This window comes from Mus musculus, chromosome 3 (assembly GCF_000001635.26).
Source record: "Mus musculus strain C57BL/6J chromosome 3, GRCm38.p6 C57BL/6J".
Taxonomy (NCBI): Eukaryota; Metazoa; Chordata; class Mammalia; order Rodentia; family Muridae; genus Mus; species Mus musculus.
In genome coordinates this window covers 50,415,375-50,432,251 of record NC_000069.6, presented here as the reverse complement: position 1 = coordinate 50,432,251, position 16,877 = coordinate 50,415,375, and the positions used below count along the sequence as shown (strand labels likewise).

Genomic DNA, 16,877 nt, shown 5'->3' with positions numbered 1-16,877 from the left:
AGAAAAGTATTCTCAAGTGGAATATTATAAAAATACTTTCTTCTTGTGTTATGATCACATCTCTCTGAGGCTCGTATCCTTTGCTGGTTAACTTTACAGCAATACAGTCATATTGCACAGCATTAACGTTTGTGGTAGTCATCGAGAGGAACAAAGAAAATGGCATTTATATGTCATTATGAATAATAGCTAGGGGCTGAAGAGATGGATCAGGAGGTAAAGTGCCTGCTAAGCAAGCATGAAGACCTACCCTTAGCCTGTAAATCCCAGGACCACAGTGTTAGAGACTGGAAGACCATGACCAAGTCAGTGAGCTCTGGGTTCATTGAAAGATCCTATCTCCAAAATAACATGGGGAACAACTGAGAAAGATGGTCAACATCTGCCTCTGGCTTCTTAATGTGTGCACCCACATGCACACCTGCACGTACTGTGCAAACACATGAAGACACATACCCACAGAGAAAGACAAACTCAAATCAGCTCAGCCAGTTTTACAAATATAGTACTGTCGTTTCTGTTTTCCTGGAGTTTAAATTATATTGAAAATATATGATTAGTCAGTGTTGGCAATTCGATCATGGTGTGTACGTGTGTGTATCTCTTTAAATCTAAAGTTTAGGTGTCCTTACCCCTTTCCTTCATTAGCTAAATTACCAACACATGCACAGTGAGATATACAGGTCCTGAGGAATGGCAGCCTTATCCTTCAGGAGGATTGTCCATAAGATGTGGAATTCAAGTGCCCTGAGATTCTAAGTCAGACATGAACACTTCCAGGGAGCTAAGAAAAAGAGACGTCACAAGTCCTCGAGAAACCAGTTGTATCCGTGAGCTCACACATACCTTTTGAGCTACTTCCTTATTGTTTCACCCCTGAGCTGATGGTAAATGCTTGAGCTCGGGACTTAGCCTACTGGCGTCTAATCTTAACACTACCTGCATGTGAACACGGACAGGTTAAACAGAACCTGGAGTTTTACCTGCTCATATAAAATACATGCCTGGTAATAGCAACCATGTCATAGAAATGTGAGGGTTAGCAAACATTATCCATGAATGTCTTTGAACATTGTCTGATGGAAGATAATCGTTTACATTTATGTAGTGCTGGCTGTGTCTATTCCTACAGCGAGATCAATGATATAGATAGAGTTGGCCCTCTGCCTTCTAAAGGTTCTTTCTGAATCAGTGCATCCAGGAAATGGATGCTGAAAGATAAAGCAACCCAGCAGCAGTGGCTGCAGAGAGAAGTGGAGGCACCAGCTTTATCTCATCATGTACCATTCAAATATACCATCTGTATGTTTTATCAGTTTAGCACGGAGCGCTCCAAAGACGGAAGTCGGAAAGAATATGAATCGGAGAGACTACCCAATATCTGTAACATCTCTCCTCAAAGTGAAAGACACGGGAAATGATTTCATGTGCAGAAGGAAATACTTGATAGTCCTTGAACCACAGCACCAGTCCCTGAAGATCCCCCTAAACATCTTTTTAAAATACAACTCCTTTCAAAAATGAATTTCTTATTTCTAGAATTTATGGATATAGCTTTCCCTGCTACATTTTCATTTCTACAAAACTGCATCTTAAGTTAGTAAATAAAGCCCACATATTCCTGAATTTTCATTTTGGTAAAAGTTTAAAGTAAGCCAAAAATTTTTTTCTCGTGTATGAAATTAATAGTTACTCATGCCAGAGTGCTGGTACAGATATCTTATTATTAAGGTATAGGTAGATGGTGTGTGTATTTAAGAATCTAGTCCCTGTTGAATATTGTTGGATAAGCCAATTAGGCACCCTTAAATTCCACTACTAAGACACAGGATGGAGCCCCAGTTTTAGCCAGAGAATCTCTCCTGGCTAACCCACAGGCAGCCTCCTTATTTGCTAAGCTATAGGTACCTCTGGGTCAGTGAGGTGAACCTCCTGGAATATGGTATATCTACTAATGAGAGAGAGAGATTAGATGCTCAGAATAAAAAAGCAGGGTTTGGAGAAACCTTTAAGAAAGCCAGTCTCACTAAGTAAGTCTTCTTCCCTCAGCTAAGGGAAAGCAAGGTGGAAGGCTCAATTCACGACGTTTGATTTTTGCCTTCCATTTGTTTTTTAAACTTTAGAAAACACAGAAAAATATTCCAGATCCTTATTGGTTTTCCTGTTTCAGTGGATATCAATCATTTGCTTTCCTTTGAAGACAACACTTTTTCCCTCAACTATGCACATGGCCAGGTGCTCCTCAAAGGAGAATACTTTGTCATGGGTGCTATGTCTGCTTCCTTTCTTTCCCTCTTTCTTCTTCTCCTTTCTCCTCCCAGGGCCTCATTTCTACTTTGGACAATCTGAAATAGGGCAAACACAGTGTTTCTTTGTTGCTGATGACAACCAAGATCAAGTTTTTTTTTTTTTTCTGTCTTTCACTTTTATGTCAAAGTTGGACCTCTTTAATTAAAAAAATTATCCTTCTCATGTGATGAGCCATTAATCACACAGTCACTTGCATAGAGAAATAGATACTCATTAGGTAACTTGGGGAGAAGCAGGGTTGTATTTGACTATTTTCTATATGCAACATCTCTGTACGTATTCCAGACAGAAATTATTTCGATTTTCATCATTTTGATAATACCGTTGAGCACTGACAGTGGATCTAGTTATCCCTTCACGCATTCATTCAAACATAGCTGAATTATGTTAGCCTCCATCTCAGACCTTTCTTAGTCTTCTCATAATTACCGCTTTGACTTACTTCATTACTACCCCCTATTTTACTGTCAGTGGAGACTTTGATCCCCCCCCCCCACACACACCTTTTTTCAAATTTGAAATTTTCAAATTTTCAAAGTTGAAATATTTTGACATTCTGTCATCTGTAGGTTCTTGATGTTACTTTTTAATTTGTTTCTTTATTTTATGTATATATGTGCTCCATCTGTATGTATACCTGCATGCCAGAAAAGGGCATTAGAGCCCATTACAGATGGTTGTGAGTCACCATGTGGTTGCTGGGGATTGAACTCAGGGGCTCTGGAAGAGCAGCCAGTGATCTTAACCACTGAGCCATCTCTCCAGCCCCTGATATTACTTAATAAATATCTCTCCTGACATCCTTCTTTCCTCCGTTTCGGACTTTATCATCCCCCACCCACCCCCATGCATCCATCAATGACTAGTTAACCTCCTCTGTGGCTCAGTGGCATATCCCATAAACACTATGTCATGTGATGTATGATTGACTATGGTATATTGATTTTTAGATGGCAATCCAAAACCATTAAAAGTATGTATATTAATTAGGCACCGTTCTGGTATAGATTGTTTTAATTTTCACATTTGTTATTGCCTATTAATGGCATCTCACCAATTCTTAATTATGGAATTGAACTAATAGATTATATTATACAAGGGAAACACAGTGAGAACTCCCGAATCCACACAATTCTAATTTGAATAGTATGAATTCCACTGGTGTTTCTTTTAATGCCATGAGAAATAATTTTATGCATTTAAAAATCTTTTTAAGAGAGAATAATCTTTACTAAAGTAAAGCTTATTGGTGAAACCCATAAATGTCAGGAATGAAATAGCTGATGTTTTGGGCTATACTGTGCCTATGTTCTTGGCAAGAACATAAAGTTGAAATTTACTGTGTAGAAATAATCCTGAACACTCCATTGAGAAGAAAATGAAAGCGTAGAATACCACCATTAAAACTGTGCTTTAACATTTTTGAGAACCCAGTTCATTCATTCATTTACTCATTCATTCAACAAAAATATGTTATCTACCTGGGCCAGGAAGAGATTATTGGCAATTATTGGCAATGCCAGGATGAATAGCCACTTTTCCGTCTTTGATGTGGACGGGGGTGGCTGTTTAGGAAACTGTCAACAGTATCTTAAGAAGAAAATCTTCTGGCTTCAGACTCACTGTGCATCCTAAGCTGAAAAGTCCCAAGACCTTTTGCTTCAGTAGAAAACATATGTTGGCAACCAATACTTGCAGGGTAGATTAAAACTCACCCTCATTATCTAGTTGGAAGTCAGGAATTCCAAGAATAGTTCTTAGTAGGTCTGGTCCTGATGGTACAGAACAGGATCTCAGACAAAGCACTTCTTACCCCTTCTTCAGTACTATCCTGACCACTGGATGACTTCAGGATGAAGCTATTTTACTTTATTGTTATTGCATAAAAATATATGTTCATTGTTACCAATGCGTAAAGAATAAAAGAGATCCTCTGACTGTATAGGAGACTTATCCAAGCTTCTCAGACTTGAGTGTCTCTCAAAGAGCCATCTTAATGCAGGAGAGCCTGGATCTGGACAGAGCCTGGGATTCTGCACTTCTTAATTTCTGGTAGTTCATGCCAGCACTGCAGGTTTATAGATCTCATTTCGACTGACAAGGACCTAAGACATTGTTGTGCTCATGGGACTTTGCCTTTTGTGACTGTGTCTGTTTGTTTGCAGCTGTGGTGATGGTCCTAAATAGCACGAGTGTCAGCTGGAGTGCCCGGATCCAGATTTTCCTAACCTTTTGCAAGCTCACAGCAATTCTGATAATTATAGTCCCTGGAGTTATACAGCTAATTAAAGGTATGGGCTGAAAAGGAAATGCGTTTTAAACTGCGTATCTGCTTCTGGTCTCTTCTAACACCGACTTTCGCTTGTCTAGCAGAATCCTTAATTAGTCTTTGCTTGTGGAACTTAAACTCTGTACTGTCATCTAATTGATTTGAAAGGCTACATCGAGGATGAGTTGGTATTTATAGTTGAATGGCAGCAAGAGAATTAAGACTAGATGGAGCAACTAAAATGAGGTGTCTGAGAATTCCCTTGGTATGAGTGGCTTGGAGTCAACCCTAAAGTAAAAAGCAAAAACAAACCAAAATGAATTTGCTATTTAGTTTTAAGTACAGATCAATATGTTCTTTGTTTGCACTCCAGAACTTTTCAGTAGTAGAAACAATTATGAAAGATAAAAATATTTCTGGAAAATAATGAAAGATGACCGATAATTCTTGATTTTTTTCATTTGCATTTCTTCACTCCGAGATCAGTATACACAGAAGAGTAGTGAAATCAAGATCCTTATATGACAATAAAACATTGCAAAAACTTAGCTTTTATTATTACATTATTTTCTATGTAAAACTTTCATTTCTGAAGAAATGGTGTAGCTTTTGGATTTGTCATTGAGCTTCCTATTTAATAAGATAAGAATTTGAGTGATGATGTCATAGTGTATGGTTGGCCCTAGTAGATGGTGTGTGTGCTTGCATAGATTTAGTGGAAATGTTCCGAAGAGAAAGAGGACCCACCAGGTTATGGAATTTGTAGCAGCAAATAGAAATGATAGAGTGAATCCATTGGAGAGAGGTGACATATCATGTGGGCATGTTAAGTATGTGTCATTTACATTGACATTGTCAGTTCCAAGCAAAGGAATTTATAGGGAAATCCAATGACCCTGCAGGAGGAGAGTTCCAACACAAAAGGAAGTGGCAAAGCTCAGCAAACCCATTGCCATCATAGAGCCACCAAGCAACCACCTTGAGAACTTGGTCACTCTAGTTAGGAAAGGGAATGGCTCTTGTCCATTTAATCATCCTAGTGGGTGATCTTAGAGTCCTGTTGGTAAAATGCTTCGGTCAAATCCAGTAACCTCAGCCCCTGAATAAACACAATGAAGTGAGAGAAGATGTGGGCTCGCTGTCCATACTCTCTGCTCCTCCAACTCCTCAGTTGACTTTCTAGTCATCTGTAAGGAGCCTTTGGTTTCTGGAAAGGAGAGGAATGTGAGCCACTAGCTCTTCTAGACATGGTTGTAATGTGGCTTTTCCTCTGTGTAATGCCAGATGTGATGGGTATAGCTACACTCTGTAGTTGCTTCTGACCCCTCATTTATTTGTGTGTGTGTGCAAAGTAGGACATGGTTAGTAGTTGATATTATATTATAAACTCCTGGAAATCAGAGACTATGATGAAATGCCTGAACCTTTCCTGTCAGCTACAATAGCGTGGTATTTCAATTATCACTTATAGTATCATGAATTCACAGGACCACTTTAATTCTTACTATTCTCACACAACAAAGAAACTCCCGGAGGCTATTCCTGCATTTGGAGCATATTTTGGTACTTGGGAGAACACATATTTCCTTTATTTCTGCGAAATTTTATGAAATTGAGATTTTAGTTTATAACATGATCATTTAGTTTTTCCACATTTCTCTGACACTCCGGGAAGAATAAGACTTCACTGATGTGTGTGTTGTGCTTATTTCTATGCTAATCAGATCTTAGTTGTAGCTGGACTTTGTGTGTTCCCATTAGATGCCTGAAAGTTCCATTGGAATATGTCACTTTGATCTCCCCAAGCCCTGTGCTATGTATCTGGAATAGTCCTCAAGTTCAGAAACCACATTCCTATTTTGTAACAATCTCAAAAGGGTTCATTTGAAGAACCGTGGATCAGTCTACACAGATATTTTATATTATTAATTACTAATGGCTACACTCTAGAGGATATTCTCTTGTTAGGCTAAGGATACCACAGAATATTGAAAATATTCAAAAGAGATTTATTTCTTTTAAAAAAATTTAATTGGGGTGTGTGTGTGTGTGTTTGTGTGTCATATGAACATGAGTACGGGTAATTGCAAAGGCCAAAAGAGAGCATCAGATGCCCTGAAGCTGGAATGAGAGGTGACTGTAAGCTACTTGTCATGAATTCTGAGAACTGCACTCAGGATCTCTACAAGACTAGTATGTGTTTTTAGCTGCTAAGCAATCTTCCCAGTTCTTACAGATGTTCCTTTTCTGAATCTCAGTATGTTTATTTTTCCTTCTATTAAGGCATATAGATATTTTAGCAAAATGGGCATTTTGGACTCTTCCTGCCAAGTTTTCATAAAACTATATTTAGAAGTTGGTTGCTTTGAGAAAAATAGCACTCATTGATTGACAGAGCCATGTCCTCATTGGTCCCCATCCTTACTTTCTGTCATTAGGAATGATGGTCTTGTGGTGTGAGCAACAGCTGCTATTAGACTTACAAGACAGTGTTGTAGATATATCATCTACCCCTGTCCTCATGACCACCTTTCATTTCTTATATAAGGGCCAGCCGATTTTAAAACAAGATAATTTTCTTTTTGATCATTTCCTATACTCTCATTTGCTGTTTGGATGGCAGGGGCAGACATATTTTTTGTCTAATTTTTAGTCTCTGTTGACTAACACAAATCTGATTTTATAACCTCTTAAACTATCCCAAAGATTCAAAGCAAAAGATACCCCACCGCTCACCAAATGGGAAGAAAAGTATGATAGATGAAGGTGTTCGGTCTGCATGTTGGTGCCAAAGTTAGTAGAATTTTGTTTGAAGTTTGGTGTAATCTCTTATTCATTTTCATAGAAAAAAAATGGTGGCATTGACCAAGATGGGGTCAAGTTATCTCTATAAAGAAACTCTTGTGGGTAGAATGACTAGTCACAGTTAAACACTGTGCTGCTGGTTGACATTGGCTATAGACATCTGATGTAAGTCTGTATGCCTGTGCTCCAGGGCACCTTTATATGAACAAGTCTTGTGCTTCAGGACTGGATTTTGTTCTGCAGCCTTTCCCTGCATTAGAAAGCAGGTGTAGAAGGCACTACAGGGATAAGCAGCAGGATGCTAAGTGATGTGGGATGCTCAGTATTGTGGAGAGGGGTAGTGCAGGAGTTTCTGGATGTCTCCTCACTCAAGGTAGGCTCTGACACTTCTTTTCATCTTTCACCAGGTCATACGTTATTGTCTATGAATTCTGTCAAACTCTTAAAAAAAATTCAGTTTCATGGTTAAAACGGAGGGCACCCAAGCAAGAGAAATGGAATTGCCACTTTAATCCTTCTGGTCATCCACAAAAGAATTTTCAAATGGTCTAGGTGACAACAAGTGTGTGCTTGGGAGTCCTGCCCTAGATTGAGTACAGTATCAATAGCTAGAGTTGACCATGAACAGAGTCAGAACAGGCTAGCTCGGCTCTCAACCAAGTATAGGGTTGGAATAAATAACCAATTCTTTGTCACTTTCTAAAAATCCTCCCATTCTAATTGCAGGGCAAACACATCACTTTAAAGATGCATTTTCAGGAAGAGACACAAGTCTAATGGGGTTGCCCTTGGCTTTTTATTATGGGATGTATGCATATGCTGGCTGGTAAGTTGATATGTCCAGATACTTGTATTGAATATCTTCATTTGCCTTTTGTCTTGTTCACCTTTTTTTTAATCATAGAAGTGTCATATCACACATTTCTTCCCTCACTAAATTTTCATTATGTCATGTACACAAAAATTATTTCGTCAAAGTTTCAAGTAACACAGAATTCTCAGAAATGAAGACCTATAAAGCTAATAAATTTATTTTTCCTGCCAAAGAGCATAATGCATCAGAAATAGACTGGAGGAAACTAAGTGAGCTCTGTCTACTTGGACTCCCCTTGGTTTCTCTGTGTAACGTTTCTTCCTCCTGGCAATAGGATAGATCCTCTCTCACCTGAGAATCTCATGATGTATTGTGAGACAAGGTATAGCAGAGAACTGTGCAGCTACCTTCCACAAGAAGGCAGAGAATGTGGGAGATATATTTCTAGGTTGTTCTGTTGGCTTTGCTGGAGATCACTTCTGGCTTCTATGAGCCACTTAGGGGAAGACAGGTTCTAGTTTCTGCAGCTTACCTCGGAAGAGAAGAAAGAGAAGCATGAAGGAGAGATGGAAGGATAACAGAAAGAAATTCTTTCCGTTTCCTTCAGTGTGGCAAAGCCTGAAGCTTATGGCATCAATATCTGAGGCCCTCAAATAGTTAAGGATGCTATTAGACTTAGTCCAGTGTCATAAGAATGAACAAACAAATGCTGGGGTTTAATGGTCATTATAAATTACTTTTCGCTACTCATCAGTGGGAACAGTATAGTAAGTACCATAGGGTACGTGGATTAGTACTTACCTGTCAGACAGCCTTTGTGGTAGAGTACTAAAGAGATTCATAAATAGAAGTTGATGATTGTTTTCTACTCGGTCATGAGGAAGAAACAATTCATAGGAAGAAGTGAGATGGTCTCAGGAGATTAATATGGCCCATATGATTAAGCTAGGAAAGGAGAAATCACAATAATAAAAGTTAAGTGGTCAAGTCGTATGCAACATAGTCTCGCCCTTTATTTGTTTCATTAAGATGTTTTCAGCAGTTGAAAACAAAAAAATGGGTAGCAAATATAATTGGCACTATGATACCAGAAGTAACTCTTTGTCCCTTGTGCCTGTCTGCCTGTGATCCTCCTGTAGTGATATAGTAGTATTTTGTTGAGGAGCATGAGTCACAGTAATCAAATATCAGAGAGAAACTTTCTGTAACTACTTATTGACCTTTTAAGCTGTAGTTGAAACTACTATATCCTGAAAGCCCACTAGATATAACATCAGAATCATTTCAGAAAGATTAATTTTCATTGTTTTGGAGCAAATAATGTGTAGTAGCTCTTTTCGCATCTTAATAAAACCAGTAATTAAAGCTGTGATAACCCTGTGTGAGCCTGAAGAATGCCAGCAAGAAACGTTGCTATCTCAAGAGTTATGTAAATATTTACAACACAAATAAAATTTTCTCCCCCTTCATTATTTTGTATTACCTTCCAGATATTATAAAATGCATTAAAAATAAGCAGTATGTACCCTATTAATCTCACAAATTGTGAAAATATGACATTAGAAGAAACTCCACAGAGCCCAGCCACGTGGGCTTAGCATAGTTTTGAAGCAAAAAATGTTTGAAGGCTGTTAGGTTACAACATAAGATCAGCATATAATATTTGTATCCCCATAGAAGACATTTTGCAGCCATTTGTATGCATGCTTTCAGTTTTGAATCTCAGTGTTTTTGAAGTCTTTTCACTTTTGTCCAAAGCACAATGCAGTGCTAAGGAGAGAAAAGAAGCGAGTGTGATCACAGTGTTAGAAGCAGAATCAACTCTTCTATGTCTATTGAGCCTGGATCAGGGCTCCATGCCCTGGGGCAGCAGCCAAGCCACTGTGAGGGTCCTTGGGAGCCCCAGAGCAAAGCAGGGGAGGGGACAAGCGCTTTCAGCTCCTGCTGGGTGCTGGGAGCCTGTTATACTCTTTCAAGAATGTGGAGCATGGTGATCTTCACACGGCAGATTTGATTAATTCTGTTCAATGGAGTCTCTTTTGCCTGTGAGCACCCTGCATTTGTTCCCACAGAATCTTAAAACATTTCTACCCCCACTCCTCCACCTCCCAGCACTGGATATTCAGGTCACCTGCTTCGTGTATAGCCAATTTTCTTCTGTGGATTTTTTTTTTTTTTTTGTGGATAAAGACTCTTTTCATCTTGGCTTCTTATTAATATTGCATTTCACCCATGCCAAGTCCAAAGTGCAATCACTTCCAACGGTAATAGAAGTTTACAGAAAACTTTATTTATACTTTTGTCTACACAGTCCTTGTGTTTCGACCACAGTTTGGAGAGCCAGGAACCATCAGTTTCTTTGTGTTCTTGGGGGTTCAGTCGCAGTGTTGGGAAGTAAATCTAGGATTTTAAATGAGGATGCTATCGGACCCAAATGGCTTAGCTTAAGGATAATAAGGAAGTATTTAGCTGTAATGGTTTGTTTGCTGGCTCAGTGCTGCTGTGTGAAGAGGGGAGAGGACCTGGTTGTTAATTTATGGCTCTCAGTCTTAGAAGAAAAAAAGAATAGAATCAGAATAAGAAGGAAGAGCCTGTAGGCTTAGCAATGCAGAGGTGCAGATATTTCCATGGAAAAGGATCCAAGGGGAGTCTAAACTGAGTTTCATAGACAGAGGCATGATAAGAACAACCTTTGCTGCCTGAATTCTCCATCTTTTACCATATGATTGCAAAACTGGCTTGCAGATGTAAATCGGGATGTTAAGTGGTTACCACTCCTTTTATTGCTGTAGAACAATATTTGACTAAAAATATGTGTAGACATTGTAATGAGAGAAAAGCAAGTCAGTTATGATGAGAAATTTCTAGCCAGACTGCTAACTGTTTAGACAGGTAGCATGTTAGCCAACTGTTGTCTTGGATACCTTGCTGTTAGAGCAGTCACCTCCAGCTGCAAGGCAGAATAGGAAAAAGATTCTACCAACCCTCGGGGATCCTGGATGGAGTAAAGTCTTGGCTCTGAGGAGCACAGAACCTATCCAGAATGATGAAAACCCCCTCCACAGAAACATGATTAGGGGAAAAGAAGTCATTAACTCAGTCAGGTCACAGAGTCAGGCGAGCACAACTTTAATATTATTGCCAATGTCCGTATTCAGAGGAATCCATCTGCCAGTCAGCCTGTGGCCTTGGGGAGTCAACCAATTTCAGTCCTATCTCTGGGTCCAAAGCTAAGCATAGCGTGTTGAGATTTTTTTTTCCCTCTCTTTTCACTGTGTGATAGAAAATTGGTTTTCAGTGTCTTTTGTCGCCCTCTTTAATCGGATCCTCAATGGATTTCGTCTCCCTGAAGCATCAGCCAGGATTATTGTACGCCTTTGTTTCAACTCACCTAAAGAATCTGTTTCCTTTGAAAAGTCATGTACAAGGTTGGCAATTACAGTGCAGGGCCAACCATCATACTTATGCAGAGTCATAGAGAACGTTGGACAATAGACCTCGTGAGCAGTTACCAGGGACCTTGAGGACTAAGCCAGGGGAGAGAGAATACAGTGGGCCTACTTACTAGAGACTGGACAGGCATCAAGATGTATTTCCTACAGTGGGTGAACTTTTGCACTGAAATGATCCATTTTCATCCTCTTCTCCCCAAACTGTACCCAGGCACTATCCTTTCCTGTATTCTTTAGGGACATGAGAAAATACTTGAAGTCATATTCTTTCTACAGACAGTTCCCTTCTTGCATTAGGGCTGTTGAGAAAGACCAGTTCATCAACTATTAAGAAGCAACTGGCTATCTCTGACACACAAAACCTGGCATATTCCTTAATTCATATGGTTTATTCAGTTTGGGGTGTTACTTATATGTTTGCTTATTTATTTCATTTGGTTTGCATACTGCCTGTTGCCTCAGGCTTATAACAAACATGTCAAATCAGTCACAAATAGTACATTCCACAGCACTATCCCTGATATACTCAGAGCAGGGAGGAGTAGCTCATTTATAATCCACCCTTATAATTCTGCCAGCCAGTCTTGCGTTAAATACTGAAAAATGGAGCATGTGCACAGTAAGGGTCACATCGACAGTTTCATCTCCTAGAATAACAATGTTATATGCATTCTCCTAGAGTAACAACAACTGCTGTTTTTAATTTTTTTAACTTTCTAGTTGTTAAAACACATCATTAGTTATGTGCGTGTATGTGTGCACTTTTTATATCACACTTATCGCTATTGCATTTTTTCTGTCTATATATTTCAAATATGAATTCATAATGTAGTCCTTAAAGGTGTAGCCATCTTGTTCTTGAGCATCAGCTGACTCGTGGATTCCATAGGATTGCCATGATCATGGGGCAAGCCAAGCTTTCTCCTTTCTCAAAGGTTGTGCCATGCTTTAAGCATGTGGCCAATGAACAGCTAATGTTCTGGATCTTTGGTTTTAAAGAGTGGAGTTTGACTTTCACAGGATGCTTCCATGCACTATACAGGAGGATATTCTAGCATCTAAGGAATAAGATAACAGTAGAATGCGTGACTTTCACTCGCAGATGTTCCCTGGGCTGATGGAATGAAGAGAGAGCAAGTTTGCTTTTGTTACATTCAACTGTACTCTTGAGGAGTCTTAATTTCCTCATTGTATTCATCCAGTCCCCTATTCTTATTTGGGAATGGAATTTCCTTTGACCTTACTTGAGGAGTAACCTCACTTAGAAAGAACTTAGTAGACTTAAAGGGCCAGTAACAGCGCATTTTAGTGGGAAAACAAAGTCAAGGACACAAGACATCAGCCACCCCTGTATGGGCTCACTGTGAAGAAAAGCAATCAGAATTTCCCAGGCTCTGACACTGGGATAAGAATCTGAGATCCCATGAACCTTGAAAGTGCCAAATGCTTTTTTTTTTGGTTTTCATACAATTCCCAGAAACATATTATGGACCTAGGAAATGTTTGGACTATCTTTTTCATTCTTGATAAACTAGTAAGTTACAGTGTGCCTCCCATGAACTGTCTGAACATCCTTGAGACTCCCCCTCCTCCATAGGTTTATGAATCAGGTTGTGTAGGATAAATACTGGCAGAGACTCTACAGGAAGAAGTGTGAGTGGAAAGTTTAATCAAAATTATAAATTGACAAATTATATGTACTCCTGACATAAAAAAAAATAAGTTCTGGTTTATAAATAGAATTTGAAGTGATTAAATCGAAGTAATTAAACATTTTCATAGCCATATAACTGTCATATAGTTTTTTAATTTTCTGTGGTAGAACATTTTAAATTTAATCTTTTAGAAAACTTGAAACATATAATAAACTCTCACTTGTACAACTTTTGAACCCTGCTCATGTGCTGTGTTCTGTGTAGAAAGTAAGTAGCAGTTTCCTACAAGGCTGCTACCCTCTAGGTGGTTCCTCTTGTTCTAACTCTCAGTTGAGATATGCAGGAAGCACAGGCCACAGGAATCTTACTTTCTTTTCCTACACTTTCTTTTACACTCCCAAGGCAGAATATGATATCATCTCTCCTTTCCCTGAGCATAGAGTCATGGGATGCACTTCTGTGCTTTGGGCCCACTTCAACCTGGAGTGACCTCATAACACCTTACTGGGGTAAATGCTATGAATCCTTGAAGGTTTGGCTTGGGAGAAAATTCATCTGGAAATGCTTCTTGCCCTTGGTTCCAGGATGGCCCCAGACTTCTAGCTCTTGTGCCCTTTCCTGACATTGTATCACGTGGCTCTTAGACATCCTATAAACTGTGAGCTTGCCCTACAGCTTAATGGGTGTTCTACTCTTACAGTCTTCATGTTTCACATACTTCAATGACTCCACTATGACTTAGTAGAAAGTATTCTGTGAGAGTTCTCACCAGTTGCCTATTTTCATATTCCTGCATACATTCTAATGTGATTGTCATGATTCTTAATTTGACTTAAAAAACTTTAACATGTGAAACTTTGGATTGTGATGTTTAAACATACTAATAAATAGCTATTTGTTTATTTGTAACACAGGTTTTACCTCAACTTTATTACTGAAGAAGTAGACAACCCTGAAAAGTAAGTAACCTCATTCACTGTGAGATTTTTTTTAGGCATAACATTTAAATTTTCTAATTAAGTAATAGACTTAAAGAAGAAATTCAGTGTGGGCCAGTTAACTTTACTGTTGTTGCTATCATTATTCTGTTAGATAAATTGACTTAAGTTTCATAATAAGTTACCCCTCACAGATATAGATATATTACCTAGCAACATTATATGTGTTGAATATTTTATATATATAACAATATAGTATATTCAATACTAAATTGCCTTATAGTCTGAATGTAGGAAAGAATAAAGATATCTTTTATGTAACCTATACAAACATATACATATGACATAATGTGAACTCTTATCAAGTTTAGTCTGATTAGAAAAGTGGATTATTTTTGGCAATATATGTACTTTAAAAAAACAACTGAGTAATTAGAGATAATAACATAATCAATGGAAACTTATGAAGTAACTGAAAGATGTTGTAGGAACTTGTAAATTTGGGAGCTTGGTGATTTTTCTTAACCTTTTCTTCTTTAAAAATATTTGATAGATGATTTGATGTCAATTTGATGTCAAACAATGCATTGCGTGGACTGCAAATTAACTTAATTTATGATTTGTATATAACCATTTGACTTTGTATATGAAAAATCTATGCACTGAAGAAGGAAAATAGAAGAAATACAAAATATCATGTTATTTATGGGCTATCTTCTACCCATTGTGCTAGGAGCCTCTTTCAGGATGAATGAGGCTTATTTTCAAGCATTTTGTTGTGTTCTCTATGAATTAAATGTGTCCAAACTATGTGAAATGGTGTGACTGACACTACAGCAGAGTGTTTAGCTAGCTAAGAGAAAGTGAGTTCTTTTTTTTAAATTTTTTGTATGAGATATTTTCTTTATTTACATTTCAAATGTTATCCCCTTTCCTAGTTTCCTCTCTGAAAATCCCCTATTCCCCCACCCCCTTGCCTTGCTCCACAACCCACCCACTCCCATTCCTGGCCCTGGCATTCTCTACTGGGGCATAGAACCTTCACAGGACCTAGGACGTCTCCTCCCATTGATAACCAACTAGGCCATCCTCTGCTACATATGCAGCTAGAGCCACAAGTCCCACCATGTGTTTTCTTTGATTGGTGGTTTAGTCCCAAGGAGCTCTGGGGGTACTGATTAGTTCATATTGATGTGCCTCCTATGGGGCTTCAAACCCCTTCAGCTCCTTGGGTACTTTCTCTAGCTACTTCATTGGGGACACTGTGCTCCATCCAATGGATGATTGTGAGCATCCACTTCTGTATTTGTCAGGCACTAGAAAAGCCTCTCAGGAGAAAGTTTTATCAGGCTCCTGTCAGCAAGCACTTGTTGGTATCTGCAATAGTGTCTGGGTTTGGTGGTTGTTTATGGGATGGATCCCCAAGTGGATCCAGTCTCTAGATGGTCATTCCTTCAGTCTCTGCTCCAAACTTTGTCACTGTAACTCCTTCCATAGGTATTTTGTTCCCCCTTCTAAGAAGGATTCTGAGTTTCTGGGCTAATATCCACTTATCAGTGAGTGCATATCATGTGTGTGCTTTTGTGATTGGGTTACCTCACTTAGGATGATATTCTTCAGATCCATCCATTTGTTTAAGAATTTCATAAATTCATTGTTTTAATAGCTGTGTAGTACTTCATTGTGTAAATGTACCACATTTTCTATATCCATTCCTCTGAGGGACATCTGGGTTCTTTCCAGCTTCTTGCTATTGTAAATAAGGCTGCTATGAACATAGTGGAGCATGTGTCCTTATTACATGTTGGAGCATCTTCTGGATATATGCCCAAGAGTGGTATTGCTGGATCTTTCAGTAGAACTATGTCCAATTTTGTGAGGAACCACCAAACTGATTTCCAAAGTGGTTGTACAAGCTTGCAATCCCATTCTGGGACATGTTGCTCATCAAGGGTATCAAGTGACTATGTGTTAGCTGGTAAATGGAGAGGGGGAAGGGAGAGAAACAGAGAGGTGGGGCAACAAAGAAAAAGAAAGAGGGAAAGAGAAAGAAAGAGAGAAAGAGAGAAGGGGAAAAGAGAGAAAAAGAGAGAGACAGGGAGGGAAGAAAGGATGGGAGAGAGAGAGAGAGCGAAAGAAAAGAAAAAAGAAAAGAAAAGGAAAGGAAAGAAAAGGAAAGAAGAGAAAAGAAAGGAAGAAAGAAATAGATATCTGGCCTGTGGGAAAAGCAGCAGCATAGAGCTGAGAAAGTGTACCACTGTGGAACAGGTTAGTGTCAGAGGGTTTGCTTAAGGGTTGCCAGTTCAGTGAACTATCAAATTATGGCACCAAGTGTACTAGGAGATAGCTAGCTGGTTACATTTGGCAAAACATCAAAGTTTAGAACATACAAGCCAACAATGGATGTTAACATGATGCCTTGTAGAATCCGATTCAACTGCTATATAAATCAGTATGTAATTTCAACACGAAGTAGGCCTGTTTATTAAGAAATATAGCCAATTTATAAGAATATTTTCATGTTTGTAACTGAAATTAGAGGTAGAGAAAATATTTACCAAAAACTAATTCCTACATTTTTTGTAAACAATAAGCACGATACCAAGCGACTCTAATGCATTGACTATAAATAGC

General features: G+C 38.7%; 1 protein-coding gene across 5 annotated transcripts in view; it reads left to right on the top strand.

Annotated features, from left to right (window-relative positions):
• Window positions 1-16,877, top strand: part of Slc7a11 (solute carrier family 7 (cationic amino acid transporter, y+ system), member 11) — a 134,152-nt gene that overhangs the window by 66,836 nt on the left and 50,439 nt on the right. For all 5 annotated transcript variants that reach the window (XM_006500778.3, XM_006500777.3, XM_017319590.2 and 2 more), the window contains 3 exons: window positions 4,476-4,601; window positions 8,111-8,210; window positions 14,220-14,264. In XM_006500778.3, coding sequence (XP_006500841.1) covers window positions 4,476-4,601; window positions 8,111-8,210; window positions 14,220-14,264 — 271 coding nt within the window. The remainder of the gene's footprint in view (window positions 1-4,475; window positions 4,602-8,110; window positions 8,211-14,219; window positions 14,265-16,877) is intronic.